The following is a 15,989-nucleotide window of genomic DNA, read 5'->3' on the forward strand; positions in this document are numbered from 1 at the left end:
GAGAGTGGGAGGGAGGGTGGGGAAAGGCAACACGGCAAGTGGGAGGGAGGGTGGGGAAAGGCAACACGTAGAGTGTGAGGGAGGGTGGGGAAAGGCAACACGGAGAGTGGGAGGGAAGGTGGAGAAAGGCAACACGGAGAGTGGGAGGGAGGGCGGGGAAAGGCACGCAGAGAGTGGGAGGGAGGGTGGGGAAAGGCAACGCAGAGAGTGGGTGGGTGGGTGGGGAAAGGCAAGACAGAGAGTGGGTGGGTGGGGAAAGGCAATACGGAGAGTGGGTGGGACGGTGGGTGGGGAAAGGCAAGACGGAGAGTGGGTGGGTGGGTGGTTGGGGAAAGGCAACACGGAGAGTTGAAAGGCAACACAGAGAGTGGGAGGGTGGGTGGGGAAAGGGAACACAGAGAGTGGGAGGGAGGGTAGGGAAAGGCAACACGGAGAGTGGGAGGGAAGGTGGGGAAAGGCAACACGGAGAGCGGGAGGGAGGGTGGGGAAAGGGAACACGGAGAGCGGGAGGGTGGGTTGGGAAGGCAACACGGAGAGCGGGAGGGTGGGTTGGGAAGGCAACACGGAGAGGGGGCGGGAGGGTGGGTTGGGAAGGGAACACGGAGAGGGGGCGGGAGGGGGGTGGGGAAAGGCAACACGAAGAGCGGGAGGGAGGGTGGGTTGGGAAGGCAACACGGAGAGGGGGCGGGAGGGTGGGTTGGGAAGGCAGCATGGAGAGGGGGTGGGAGGGTGGGTTGGGAAGGCAACACGGAAAGGGGGCGCTAGGGTGGGTTGGGAAGGTAACACGGAGAGGGGGGTTGGGAAGGCAACACGGAGAGGGGGCGGGAGGGTGGGTTGGGAAGGCAACACGGAGAGGGGGCGCTAGGGTGGGTTGGGAAGGCAACACAGAGAGCGGGAGGGAGGGTGGGGAAGGCAACACAGAGAGCGGGAGGGAGGGTGGGGAAGGCAACACAGAGAGCGGGAGGGAGGGTGGGGAAAGGCAACACGGAGAGCGGGAGGGAGGGTGAGGAAAGGGAACACGGAGAGCGGGAGGGAGGGTGGGGAAAGGGAACACAGAGAGCGGGAGGGAGGGTGGGGAAAGGGAACACGGAGAGCAGGAGGGAGGGTGGGGAAACGGAACACGGAGAGCGGGAGGGAGGATGGGGAAAGGCAACACGGAGAGCGGGAGGGAAGGTGGGGAAAGGCAACACAGAGAGCGGGAGGGAGGGTGGGAAAGGCAACACAGAGAGCGGGAGGGAGGGTGGGGAAAGGCAACACGGAGGGGGGCGGGAGAGTGGGTTGGGAAGGCAACACAGAGAGGGGGCGGGAGGCAGGGTTGGGAAGGGAACACGGAGAGGGGGCGCTAGGGTGGGTTGGGAAGGTAACACTGAGAGGGGGGTTGGGAAAGCAACACGGAGAGGGGGCGGGAGGGTGGGTTGGGAAGGCAACATGGAGAGGGGGTGCTAGGGTGGGTTGGGAAGGCAACACAGAGAGCGGGAGGGAGGGTGAGGAAGGCAACACAGAGAGCGGGAGGGAGGGTGGGGAAGGCAACACAGAGAGTGGGCGGGAGGGTGGGGAAGGCAACACAGAGAGCGGGAGGGAGGGTGGGGGAAGGCAACACAGAGAGCGGGAGGGAGGGTGGGGAAAGGCAACACGAGGAGCGGGAGGGAGGGTGAGGAAAGGGAACACGGAGAGCGGGAGGGAGGGTGGGGAAAGGGAACACGGAGAGCGGGAGGGAGGGTGGGGGAAGGGAACATGGAGAGCGGGAGGGAGGGTGGGGTAAGGCAACACGGAGAGTGGGAGGGAAGGTGGGGAAAGCCAACACAGAGAGCGGGAGGGAAGGTGGGAAAGGCAACACAGAGAGCGGGAGGGAGGGTGGGGAAGGCAACACAGAGAGCGGGAGGGAGGGTGGGAAAGGCAACACAGAGAGCGGGAGGGAGGGTGGGAAAGGCAACACAGAGAGCGGGAGGGAGGGTGGGGAAGACAACACGGACAGCAGGAGGGAAGGTGGGGAAAGGCAACACAGAGAGCGGGAGGGAGGTTGGGAAAGGCAACACAAAGAGCGGGAGGGAGGGTGAGGAAAGGGAACACGGAGAGCGGGCGAGAGGGTGGGGAAAGTGAACACGGAGAGCGGGAGGGAGGGTGGGGAAAGGGAACACGGAGAGCAGGAGGGAGGGTGGGGAAAGGCAACACGGAGAGCAGGAGGGAAGGTGGGGAAAGGCAACACAGAGAGCGTGAGGGAGGGTGGGAAAGGCAACACGAAGAGCGGGAGGGAGGGTGAGGAAAGGCTACATGGAGAGTGGGAGGGTGGGGAAAGGCTACACGGAGAGCGGGAGGGAGGGTGGGGAAAGGGAACACGGAGAGCGGGAGGGAGGGTGGGGAAAGGGAACACAGAGAGCGGGAGGGTGGGTTGGGAAGGCAACACGGAGAGCGGGAGGGTGGGTTGGGAAAGCAACACGGAGAGGGGGTGGGAGGGTGGGTTGGGAAGGCAACACGGAGAGGGGGCGGGACGGGGGTGGGGAAAGGCAACACGGAGAGCGGGAGGGAGGGTGGTTGGGAAGGCAACACGGAGAGGGGGCGGGAGGGTGGGTTGGGAAGGCAACACGGAGAGGGGGCGGGAGGGTGGGTTGGGAAGGCAACACGGAGAGGGGGCGGGAGGGTGGGTTGGGAAGGCAACACGGAGAGGGGGCGGGAGGGTGGGTTGGGAAGGCAACACGGAGAGGGGGCGCTAGGGTGGGTTGGGAAGGTAACACGGAGAGGGGGGTTGGGAAGGCAACACAGAGAGGGGGCGGGAGGGTGAGTTGGGAAGGCAACACGGAGAGGGGGCGCTAGGTTGGGTTGGGAAGGCAACACAGAGAGCGGGAGGGAGGGTGAGGAAAGGGAACACGGAGAGCGGGAGGGAGGGTGGGGAAAGGGAACACGGAGAGGGGGAGGGAGGGTGGGGAAAGGCAACACGGAGAGCGGGAGGGAAGGTGGGGCAAGGCAACACAGAGAGCGGGAGGGAGGGTGGGAAAGGCAACACAGAGAGCGGGAGGGAGGGTGGGGAAGGCAACACAGAGAGCGAGAGGGAGGGTGGGAAAGGCAACATGGAGAGCGGGAGGGAGGGTGGGGAAAGGCAACACGGAGAGCGGGAGGGAGGGTGGGGAAAGGCAACACGGAGAGCGGGAGGGAGGGTGGGGAAAGGCAACCCGGAGAGCGGGAGGGAGGGTGGGGAAAGGCAACCCGGAGAGCGGGAGGGAGGGTGGGGAAAGGCATCACGGAGAGCGGGAGGGAGGGTGGGGAAGGTAACACGGAGAGCGGGAGGGACGGTGGGGAAAAGCAACACGGAGAACGGGAGGGAGGGTGGGGAAAAGCAACACGGAGAGCGGGAGGGAGGGTGGGGAAAAGCAACACGGAGAGCGGGAGGGAGGGTGGGGGAAGGCAACACGGAGAGCGGGAGGGAGGGTGGGGAAAGGCAACACGGAGAGCGGGAGGGAGGGTGGGGAAAGGCAACACGGAGAGCGGGAGGAAGGGTGGGGAAAGGCAACACGGAGAGCGGGAGGGAGGGTGGGGAAAGGCAACACAGAGAGCGGGAGGGAGGGTGGGGAAAGGCAACACAGAGAGCGGGAGGGAAGGTGGGGAAAGGCAACACAGAGAGCGGGAGGGAGGGTGGGGAAAGGCAACACAGAGAGCGGGAGGGAGGGTGGGGAAGGGCAACACAGAGAGCGGGAGAACGGGTGGGGTAAGGCAACACAGAGAGCGGGAGGGAGGGTGGGGTAAGGCAACACAGAGAGCGGGAGGGAGGGTGGAGAAGGCAACAGTAACACTGGGAGGTAGGGTGGTCGAAGGCAACAGCAACACTGGGAGGAAGGGTGGGAGAAGGAAACAGCAACACTGGGAGGGAGGGTAGGCCAAGGAAACAGCGACAATGGGAGGGATGGTGATACTAGGCACCAGCAACTACAGGAGAGAGCAACAAGGTAACGTCGACAACAGCAAGGAGGGACAAGGCAACAGCAACAACAGGAAGGAGGGACAAGGCAACAGCAACAACGGGAGGGAGGGTGGGACAAGGCAACAACATCAACGGGAGGGAGGGTGGTACAAGGCAACAGCATCAACGGGAGGGAGAGTGGGGCAAGGCAACAGTGATAACGGATGGAGGGTGGGGCAAGGCAACAGCAACAACGGGAGGGAGGGTGGGGCAAGGCAACAGCGACAATGGGAGGGAGGGTGGATCAAGGCAACAGCGACAACAGGGGGAGGGTGGGGCAAGGCAACAGCGACAACGGGAGGGCGGGTGAATCAAGGCAACAGGGACAACGGGAGGGAGGGGCAAGGCAACAGTGATAACAGGAGGGAGGGTGGGGCAAGGCAACAGCGACAACGAGAAGGAGGGTGGGAGAAGGCAACAGCAACACTGGGAGGGAGGGTGTTAGAAGGCAACAGAGACAATAGGAGGGAGGGTGATACAAGGCAACAGCAACAACAGGAGGGAGGAACTAGGCAACAGCGACAACAGCAAGGAGGGACAAGGCAACAGCAACAACGGGAGGGAGGGTGGGAAAAGGCAACAGCAACAACGGGAAGGAGGGTGGGACAAGGCAACAGTGACAAAGGGAGGGAGGGTGGGGCAAGGCAACAGTGACAACGGGAGGGAGGGTGGGGCAAGGAACTGCGACAACTGGAGGGAGGGTGGGGCAAGGCAGTAGGGGTGGGGCAAGGCAACAGCGACAACAGGAAGGAGGGTGGGGCAAGGCAACAGCGACAATGGGAGGGAGGGTGGGGCACGGCAACAGGGACAACGGGAGGTGGGTGGGGCAAGGCAACAGGGACAACGGGAGGGAGGGTGGGGCAAGGCAACAGGGACAACGGGAGGGAGGGTGGGGCAAAGCAACAGGGACAACAAGAGGGAGGGTGTGGCAAGGCAACAGCTACAATTGGAGGGAGGGTGGGGTAAGGCAACAGCAACAACGGGAGGGAAGGTGGGGTAAGGCGACTGGAACAACGGGAGGGAGGGTGGGGTAAGACAACAGCGACAACGGGAGGGAGGGTGGAGCAAGGCAACAGCGACAATGGGAGGGAGGGTGGCGCAAGGCAACAGGGACAACAGGAGGGAGGTTGGGACCTAAGCGACAGCGACAACGGGAGGGAGGGTGGGACCTAAGCAGCAGCGTTAACAGGCAGGTGGGGCAAGACAACAGTGACAACAGGAGGGTGAAGCCAAGGTAACAGGGACAATGGGAGGGAGAGACGTTGGAGCCAAGGTGACAGGGTCAAGGGGATGGAGGGTGGGGTTAAGGTGACAAGGACAACAAAAGGAGGGAGGTGGGCATGAATAGGAGCAAGTAGGTGAAAAAGGAAGGAACACAGAGGGCTGATGTAGGAAAGTGTCACTGTTGGCATGTTTACCCCCCACCTTTTGCCTGATGTTGATGTTGATGTCAACTTTGATTGAACGTGTGCTGGGATCCTGCTATCCAGGCCCCAGCACCAGTGTTCTTTCCCAAATTCTGTACCTTTGTTCCTATAATTGGCACAGCCCTGGCACACAGTTTAGTCCCTTGTAAAAGGAACCCATGATATTAAGAGCCCTGTAGCCAAAGAAGGTCCCGAGGGCTGCAGAATGTATTATGCCACCCTGGGGGACCCCTCACCAAGCACATGTACACTGCCCTTGCAGCTCGAGTGTGCTGGTGGGGAGAAAAAGGCAAAGTCGACATGGAACCCCCTCTAAGGGTGCCATGCCCACAAACCACTGCCTGTGGCATAGGTAAGTCACCCCTCTAGCAGGTCTTACAGCCCTAAGGCAGGGTGCACTATACCACAGGTGAGGGCATAGCTGCATGAGCAATATGCCCCTACAGTGTCCAAGTCCATTCTTAAGCATTGTAAGTGCAGTGCAGCCATACTGAGTATATGGTCTGGGAGTTTGTCATTACGAACTCCACAGCTCCATAAGGCTTCACTGAATACTGGGAAGTTTTATATCAAACTTCTCAGCACAATAAACCCCCAATGATGCCAGTGTGGGATTTATTGAAAAATACACTTAGAGGGCATCTTAGAGATGCCCCCTGTATGTCAGCCAAACTGCTAGTGCTAGTTATGCTGTGCAAGCACTGAGTATTTTCATTGTTATCTGGGCCTGGGAGACGTTTTGGATTACAAGCTCGAAGTGTTGTATAGACTATATGGGTTAGGATTAGTCACAAGGGAAGGCATAAAAAACATTCTGTGAGTTGTAGAAAGATGCTTCGAAGTGGATGCACATAGTTGTGTGTTTGGCTGTAGGCATTATCTCATTTATATAAACCAGCAGCACATGGAGGTGAATGCACCTCATTCTATTCCAAGTACATTGAGGACTGACTGGCTTGCCTTTGAAAGGCATCATTTGAATGTTATGGACTGAGTTTGGGTCTCTGGGTAGTCGCACAGATTGCTTATGAACTGAACTACACTGAAGTCGGAAAGGCTTAGCAGTTACACACGTGGCTGTTTGAACTCAATGAGACTGGCAGAAATTATTAAACGTGTGCGCCTGTTTCTTTATTTGTTGGCAATATAGACCTGCTACTCGTTGTGGGTGGTTGCATACCTGTTATTTGAAGATGCTGCACCGCTGATGTTTTATGGCAGACACTGACGCTGTTTTACCCTTGTGGACCGAGAGGATGGTTGCACACAACGCCGTTTTAAATGGAAGAGGTTGGAACTAGGGTCAGTGCATGAAATGTATTGCCTGAACGAGAAGTGTGGGGAAGAGGAGACCCCGTCAGTTCACTTTCAGGTTTATTTTCTCGTACATTTATTGTGTAACTGGTTGACAACTCTCGGCATGGGTACACAACTCACCTTTCAATCTAAAAGCCACAAATAACATCACATTGCTATTATTTGCACCCATTTGAGACAGGTACACGAGAAAAGTAAAAACATTCTTGCCCCGAACAAAGGGTCTTCTGCTGGATTGTAAGCACTGAAGCCAGGAATAAAATAGAAGTGGTGGTGCCCGCACATGCGAGTCTTCCATATGTACAAAATGCTCTTGATGCTGCGGGGTCGCACAGATCTGCCGGTGCCCTTGTACACTAACGGCGCACTGTGATCTGCTGCTGCCCTCGTTGGACAGAAAGGAAAACCACAGATCTGCCAGTGCCCTCCCAGGGATGAGCTGAAGTGGTCTCGCGCTCCTGTGTGCAAGTCAGAAGGTGTCTCGCAGGGGGCTGAGTGCAGCAAGATTTACCCCGAGTTAACTGGATGGGGAACATGGGCCTCTGCCATCACAGAGCAGGAGTGGGTGAGTGGAGTTGCTCCTTGGAAAGAAGTGACTTGGGGAAGGGGTGTGGGATCCCTGCTGAGACAGCGGCCTGTCTAGGCACGTGGACCATAGTCTGCCGCGGGACACACAGCATGCTGCTCTCACGCACAACAGAACTGGGGTCGAGGCAAGGCGACAACGGGAAAGGAGGAACACGGATCACAGACGGAGGGAATGCATGTAAGGGGAGCACATAGACAGGGAGGAACACGAAAAGGGGGAAGTAAACAAGAGAGCCATCTGAAAAAGATGCTCGAACACCAAGAAAAAAGTAGCGCCTACAAAACTAAGCAGTTGGTGGACACAATTAATTAGTCCATGGAAGGAACAAACACATGAGTAGTAAGGAAGTCTATAGGAGCTGACCAATCCAATCCAATCAAATAAAATACCAAAATTGTCAAAGAAATCAGTGAGCATGGATCAACTTTATGAAAGTTTTGTGCCATTTCTTATGTATTATATACATAACATGTATACGTTTTAAATGTTTATATAAATATGTATATCAAGTAGTACATTTTGCCTTCAGCGCATTGCCTGATACTCTGGTTAGTGTGATGTAAATGCAAAACTGCTCCATGACAAATGCTCCAGAAGTTCTACAAAAGGATTGACACCGCAATCAGTAGAAAGTGTGATTGCAAGTTTAATTAATACACACAAAGAAGAATGCAATCAATGCCAAACGGCCTTGCTCATGGTTGCTGCAAATCTATTTTTCTTAATATTTAAGGTTAACTTCGTGATGCACACAACGTTCATTAACAGTGTCAGTTCCATATATCATTGAGCATTACTTTTCTGATTTCCATGATCATAATTCAAGATTATCATAAATGTGTTTGATTTTATTAACTTGTTAATTTATATGTACATAAAGTTCTTCATCTTCATTCAACCCCCCTCTGAGGCTGTGCCCAATGAAAATAATTGACTCTGCTTCTTTTCCATCTCACAGTGACAGCCAGATAGGGGACGACAGTAACAATCTGCAGCCTGGCAGCTCTCCCCACAATTTCTCTCTCCAGTCATGCCTGCTACATGGTGAAACATGCGGCCCATGTAGGCAGATGCTTCAGTCCCCCACACAGAGGTAGTGTGCGCTTTATAAAGGTTACATACAATGCAGTAAAAATCATTAAGCAAAGCAATTCTTAATGATGATATCTGGAACTGAAATTGAATAACATGGAGAAGCCACTTACTAGAATTGGTGTGAGACTATGGCCCTCATTCTGACCTTGGCGGGCGGCGGAGGCCGCCCGCCAAAGTCCCGCCGTCAGGTTACCGTTCCGCGGTCAAAAGACCGCGGCGGTAATTCTGACTTTCCCGCTGGGCTGGCGAGCGGTCGCCTTCAGACCGCCCGCCAGCCCAGCGGGAAAGAGGCTTCCACGATGAAGCCGGCTCGGAATCGAGCCGGCGGAGTGGAAGCTGTGCGACGGGTGCAGTTGCACCCGTCGCGTATTTCACTGTCTGCGCAGCAGACAGTGAAATACATGTAGGGGCCCTCTTACGGGGGCCCCTGCAATGCCCATGCCAGTGGCATGGGCACTGCAGGGGCCCCCAGGGGCCCCGCGACCCCCCCTACCGCCATCCGGATCCCGGCGGTCGGACCGCCGGGATCTGGATGGCGGTAGGGGGGGTCGGAATCCCCGCGGCGGTGCAGCAAGCTGCGTCGCCGTGGAGGATTCAATGGGGCGGCGGTACACTGGCGGGAGCCCGCCAGTGGTGCCGGTCCGACCGCGGCTTTACCGCTGCGGTCGGAATCCCCATTGGAGCACCGCCGGCCTGTCGGCGGTGCTCCCGCGGTCCTCCGCCCTGGCGGTCTTTGACCGCCAGGGTCAGAATGAGGGCCTATGTTACCCACAAGGCTCTGTGAACGAACTATGCATGCACAATGAGGGCAACCTTGAATATAAGGGAAAACAGATTTGCAGCACCTGTGAGCAAGACCGTTGTGTGTGCGTACATGCGTGTGTTTTAAGCTATTTCTCTTGAATATCAACCTCTATAGATCTTTTATTCAAGTTTATATTTGAAATTAGGTTTATTTTCCAAATCAATACCTTCATGATCAGACATGTCAAACAATGATGTTGGCTAACAATTGTCAACAATATTACAGGAAACAATGAAATTGGCACTCTAGGGGGACTGTCTGTCTGCCCAGTGAAGCTAGTTCAATACATTATTGTGCCTGCTGCAGATCTTTCAAAGTTAAAGATCCTAAAGAGTAATCATAGACTAATTAAGAAATTTATCATGGTGTAGAGTGTTTCAGAAAATGAGAACATTGGCAAGTAAAATGAATCTGGATGTTAAAATGCATGTAGCCATGATAAACCGAAATCAAAAAAGTATGAAAACAAAAAAAAATGAATTTGTGTAACAATAAGCAAGTGTTACCCCTCTATAAGCACATATTTTTATCATTAGTTTTTTCTTCACTTACTCTCTTGTTCCTGTAGGCAGTGGGCTAGGGCTCCATCTTCAAGAACTGAAAAATCTCTTCGCACTGAAAGGAAAAAGGATAATTCATCAGAAAACTCAAGGTTTTTTTATCACTTGTAATAGCTATTTGTTGCTTTTCTTTACATAGAGTGAAGGAGGATTTTCTGCTGATAGGGTCTCTTTACGAACTGGAAATTCCTCTCAAAATCAGAGAATTTCCCATTAACATTTAACATTAATTCCGATCCCAACTCACCCTTTGTCAAACACAGTCTTCAATTTGTTTCTAACCATTCACAAATGAGGTGGCGAGATGCCTCAGTGGGTAAACAACCCTGTCACAGAGATCTTGGTGCACTTTGTTCAATAGGAAGTTTGAAACCCACTAGGAGATGCCTAACATTCTTAGCTCTCAGGCTGACAAAAAAAACAGCATATTACGAAAGTCTATGAAAGGAGTGTCAATACTTTGCTAACACCTGTTGTTTACCTAGCTTGGCATCCCTGGTGCAGTTCGAGCTGTTAAAGGTAAGTTATTGTCATCAATGAAGGTCTTTCTACATAACATCTTTTGAATGTGTGAAATGAGTCGGCAGTATTAACAGGAAGGAATATATCTCTGTTACTATAATGAACAATATTAACAGCTGGCTTTATACTGTGCTTCTGCGGTTTCAAAGCAGGATAAATAGCAGATATTATTACCACCCAATGTAAAGGTACCCAATCTACTGACCTTTAGAGGGAAGGAAAAATAAGTTAATTGAATTTGAATTGTCTCTAGGTGTGGGAATTTGTTTTGTTATACTGGTGTAACCTTTATAAATTTTTGGCATTTCGCATAATTCCTCAAAGTACACGAATATACCTGGTCACTAATTTAAAGACAGGTCAGGCAAAATCCTCTTGCGTGAGCACTGGAACAATGCGCGTTGACCACAAATTGAGCAGCTTTTGTCCTCTGCACTTGTGGTTTGGGGATTTTTATTTATTTATATGTATCCCTGCCTCCAAAAAAACACAAAAAAGCATTTTTCACCAATATTTAGCACTAAGTAACAGATTTCCATTTCATGTATTTTTCCTAACTATTCTGAAAATATTATGTAACTACAAACAGGGAAAGTAAGTAAATTTTGCACATGGGTATGAGTCGGGACATGCCGATCACGGAATGTTTCAGGGGCTCAGGTTTAACTCACCCCATCCATACTGCCAGGATTCAGTATGTGCTCCGCTTCACTCCGATGGAATGAAACAAGAGTATTTAAAAAAAAAAAATAATAAATAAAAAAAAAAAACTTTAAGCACACCGCAAGCATACCTTCACGTGACCCCGTGGTATAAGAGGAACACGTGTGTGACTTGTCCCAGGTAAGAATCATTTCCAAGGTGTGGAAGTGACAGTATATTGCTACAAAGTGTAGTATACAGTTACTGATCAGAAGACTGAAAATTGTGGGAGCGATCGGTGCAGTGATCTGCAGCAGGAAGCACACAGGTAACTCGCCCTAAGTCATTACACGATTTATCTTTTACAGTACTGAAATATAAACAATTTGCCGAGCATGTGACAGATCAAATAAACGTATAGCATTTGTTTTTGTGATCGTAATGATGAAATACTAGGACACAAACTGAACAAACAGATCAATTATAAGGATGCAATATCCATCAATAAGGTAAAACAAGAGAAAAAAGTATATTCGACCCTATAATACAAGAGACGGCAGAGGCCAACTCTCTAAGCGTAATAACATGAATCCCACTCCACATACAATTTAGTGAAAGATACATTTTATGCAAAATTCAATTGAGCAGATATTGGCTGTATGCAAAAAAATGTATAGGTAGTTTTAAATAAGAAGTAACTAGATACCCCAGTACCCCGGCATGTAGAGAACTGTAGTGCAGATAATTCAGTACCCCCTCAGCTCCCCAAGCACCCACATCAGGCTAGCTTACACAGTTACAGAGAATGTAATGTAAAGCACGACAAACGGGACAATTGTCACAACGTGCCAGTATGTAAATTAATATCAGGTTAGGCTTACAACATACCTATGTGGAAGGCGCTGCAGCCAAGTCATTGTTGCAATTCCGCAGTACATAAAGAACAATAGTCGGGCTCCTGCTGGCCCAGCATCTAAGGCACCATTGCAAGGCCAGTGTCCACAATTCTTACAGCACCTACCTGTACCAGAATCCATAATGTCCAAGTACATAAAGCACCATCATCACTCTAATATGACAGTAAATAGGGCACCATGTCAAATGCAGTTTAGACCAACATCTCCACCAAGGCTGGGGTCACAGTTCCTTTTGCCTCGTGTGGTACAGTGCGACCTGCCGTGCACCAACAGTGCATGTGTATCGAGCGTCATCTAGGTCTTCCCCAATCGGCTTTTCTCTTGGCTCCCTCTTCGATATTTGCTTTTTCTCATTCTTTCCTAATTGTCCCAAACTTTCTCTCTTTGGTTTAGTCCTGCCTCCTCCTTTCTTTGAATCCCTCTTAATTCTTTGTCTCGCTTTTTGTATTACTCTATTTTTCTCGGTCTTGCTCGCTTTTCCAATTTTCCTCTATGTATGTTGACTCCTCAGTTGCCCTCATATCACCGGTCTTCGATTCTTTCTTCCTCTCAATCTTTCCTTGTCCTCTTTCATTCAGCCTCTCTCTCATGCCTGTTTCTCTTCCATTCTCTCACCGTTTTTATTTGTTCTGCCTCATTTCATTCATTACATAAAATCATAAATCATTAACATTTATAAAGCGCGCTACTCACCCGTGCGGGTCTCAAGGCGCTAGGGGAAAAAGGGGGGTTATCGCTGCTCGAACAGCCAGGTCTTTAGGAGTCTCCGGAAAGCGGAGTGGTCCTGGGTGGTCCTGAGGCTGGTGGGGAGGGAGTTCCAGGTCTTGGCTGCCAGGAAGGAGAAAGATCTCCCACCCGCCGTGGAGCGGCGGATGCGAGGGACAGCAGCGAGTGCGAGGCCAGAGGAGCGGAGGAGGCGGGTGGGGACGTAGAAGCTGAGGCGTCTGTTGAGGTATTCCGGTCCCTTGTCGTGGAGGGCTTTGTGTGCGTGGGTGAGAAGTCGGAAGGTGATCCTTTTGCTGACTGGGAGCCAATGCAGGTGTCTCAGGTGTGCGGAGATGTGGCTGCTGCGGGGTATGTCGAGGATGAGGTGGGCCGAGGTGTTTTGAATGCGTTGCAGGCGATTTTGGAGTTTGGCTGTGGTCCCGGCGTAGAGGGTGTTGCCGTAGTCCAGGCGGCTCGTGACGAGGGCATGGGTCACGGTTTTTCTGGTGTCGGCGGGGATCCAGCGGAAGATCTTGCGGAGCATGCGGAGGGTGAGGAAGCAGGCGGAGGACACGGCGTTGACTTGCTTGGTCATGGTGAGAAGAGGGTCCAAGATGAAGCCGAGGTTGCGGGCGTGGTCTGTGGGGGTCGGTGCGGTGCCGAGGGCCGTGGGCCACCAGGAGTCGTCCCAGGCGGACGGGGTATTGCCGAGGATGAGGACTTCCGATTTTTCAGAGTTCAGCTTTAGGCGGCTGAGCCTCATCCAATCTGCGACGTCCTTCATACCCTCTTGTAGGTTGGTCTTGGCGCTGGCGGGGTCCTTGGTGAGGGAGAGTATAAGTTGGGTGTCGTCGGCGTAGGAGGTGATGATGATGTCATGCTTGCGTACGATGTTGGCGAGGGGGCTCATGTAGACATTGAAGAGTGTCGGGCTGAGTGATGAGCCTTGGGGTACGACGCAGATGATCTCGGTGGGTTCTGAGCGAAACGGAGGGAGGTAAACTCTTTGGAAACGGTTTGAGAGGAAGGAGGCGATCCAGTCCAGGGCCTGGCCTTGGATTCCGGTGGAGCGGAGGCGGGTGATTAGGGTGCGGTGACAGACGGTGTCAAAGGCAGCCGAGAGGTCGAGCAGAATGAGGGCGACTGTTTCACCGTTGTCCATCAGGGTTCTGATGTCGTCAGTGACTGAGATGAGGGCGGTTTCAGTGCTGTGGTTGGTTCGGAATCCGGTTTGTGAGGGGTCGAGCAGGTTGTTGTCTTCCAGGAAGGTGGTCAGCTGTTTGTTGACGGTCTTCTCTATTACTTTGGCTGGGAAAGGCAGAAGAGAGATGGGGCGGAAGTTTTTCAGGTCGCTCGGGTCAGCCGTAGGTTTCTTTAGTAGGGCGTTGACTTCGGCGTGTTTCCAGCATTCGGGGAAGGTAGTAGAAGAAAAAGAAGAGTTGATGACGGTCTGGAGGTGCGGGCGATGATGTCGTCGGGTTTGTTAAAGATGAAGTGCGGGCAGGGGTCCGAGGGGGCGCCGGAGTGGATAGAGTTCATGAAGGATTTGGTTTCTTCCGTGTTGATGTGGGACCAGTTGTTGAGGGTGATGGCCGTGGATGCCGGTTCGGTGGTGTTTGGTTGGGTCTGGTGTCCGAAGCTGTTGTGGAGGTCGCTAATCTTGCGATGGAAGAAAGTGGCGAGGGATTCGCACAGATTCTGTGAGGGCGTGACGGCGTTGGCGCTGGGGTTGGAGAACTCCTTGACGATGCTGAAGAGTTCTCTGCTGTTGTGTCTGTTTTTGTCCAGTCTGTCGGTGAAGAAGTTCCTTTTGGCAGCGCGGATCAGGTGGTGGTGTTCGCGGGTAGCGTTCTTGAGGGCGGTCATGTTGTCAGCGGTGCGGTCCTTGCGCCAGGCTTTCTCAAGGGCGCGACAAGTTTTCTTAGATTCTTTGAGGGTGTCAGAGAACCAGAGAGGTTTTTTGGTGTTGGTCTGTCGATGCGTGCGTTTGAGGGGAGCAAGGATGTCTGCGCAGTTGGAGATCCAGTTTGTGAGGCTGAGGGCTGCATCGTTGGGGTCGGTGGTGAGGGTGGGTTGGTTGGCGGCGAGTGCGGAGAAGAGTTGCTCTTCGGGGATCTTGTTCCACTGTCGACGAGGGATGGGTTGGGTGCGGAGGTGGCGGGTCTGAAGAAGACGTGTTTGCTGGCGGAGAAGATGGGGTCAAGCGTGTGTCCGGCGATGTGGGTGGCGGTGTTCACCAGTTGTTTGAGGCCGAGGTTGGCGAGGTTGTCGAGCAGGGTGGTGGTGTTGGGGTCGTTGTTTTGTTCCAGATGGAAGTTGAGGTCACCTAGGAGGATGTAGTCCGGCGAGGCGAGGGCGTGCGGGGAGATGAAGTCGGCGATGGCGTCGCTGAAAGGGGCGCGTGGCCCGGGAGGACGGTAGATGAGGGATCCTCTGAGGGTGGTCCTCGGATCGGTGCGAATCTGAAAATGCAGGTGTTCAGCGGCAAGAGGGGTGTCTTCGGTGGAGGTGGTGACGCTGATGGAGTCTTTGAAGACGATGGCGATACCTCCTCCTACCTGGTTGGTGCGGTCTTTTCTGGAGATCTTGTAGCCTTCGGGGATGGCAGTGGCGATGTCAGGGGCCGAGGAGGCGTTCATCCAGGTCTCCGTGATGAAGGCGACGTCCGGTGCTATGGAGTCCAGGACGTCCCAGAGTTCAACGGCGTGTTTGTGGACGGAGCGAGCGTTGACTAGGATGCACTTGAGGTGGTTGATGGCGCGTGGGCTTGTGGTCGTGGTTGTTGCGTGGTGGAAGGTGCGTTTGCAGGAGTTGCAGGCGAAGGGTCTATGGGTGCGTTTGGGGTGAGCTTGGAAGCAGGTGTTGGAGCGTCCTGGGTTGAGGGCGTGGAGGGTGGTGGGGTCGTAGCGGGTCAGCGGGGATTGGGAGAGCTGGGGACCAGGGGTCGTGGCGCTGGGCGCGGGACAGGCGCAGACAGGTGCAGACGGGCTTGCCTCTGGCGCGCCAGCGGCGCGGTCGCGCAGCGGCCGCCATATGAGGTAGGAGGGGGGGAGGGGTCAGGTGGGGGCGAATGGGAGCTGGAGGGCGGGGGCGTACAGGAGGTCGCGGCGGGAAAGCGCGAGGGAGGGAGGGACAGGTAGAGTGAGAAGGGCTGGGGGAGGGGGGTTTAAGGGTGGAGGGGGGTGAGTGTTAGGAGGTTTAGGAGATAAGGGAGAAAGATAGGAGTAGGGTTGAGAAGATAGGGGAGGGGGGGTTGTGGAGGTGGGTGAGGGTGAGAGGTAGAGTGAGAGGATAGGAAGATAGGTAATAGAGGGGGTGAGGGAGGGGGGGAGAGATAGAGAAATAGATAGAGAAAATGGGTAGATAGGGAAATCGATAGATAGGGAAATAGATAGAGAGATAGGAAGATAGGAGGAGGTGGAGAGTGAGGGAGTTAGATAGTGGGATAGAGAGATAGG

General features: G+C 53.8%; 1 protein-coding gene across 3 annotated transcripts in view; it reads right to left on the reverse strand.

The window, feature by feature from the left end:
• The window catches only part of LOC138300863 (coiled-coil domain-containing protein 50-like), a 671,686-nt gene that overhangs the window by 436,678 nt on the left and 219,019 nt on the right, over window positions 1-15,989 (reverse strand). For all 3 annotated transcript variants that reach the window (XM_069240701.1, XM_069240699.1, XM_069240700.1), the window contains exon 3: window positions 9,738-9,800. In XM_069240701.1, the coding sequence (XP_069096802.1) occupies window positions 9,738-9,800 (63 nt within the window). The remainder of the gene's footprint in view (window positions 1-9,737; window positions 9,801-15,989) is intronic.

Source organism: Pleurodeles waltl, chromosome 6, assembly GCF_031143425.1.
Source record: "Pleurodeles waltl isolate 20211129_DDA chromosome 6, aPleWal1.hap1.20221129, whole genome shotgun sequence".
Taxonomy (NCBI): domain Eukaryota; kingdom Metazoa; phylum Chordata; class Amphibia; order Caudata; family Salamandridae; genus Pleurodeles; species Pleurodeles waltl.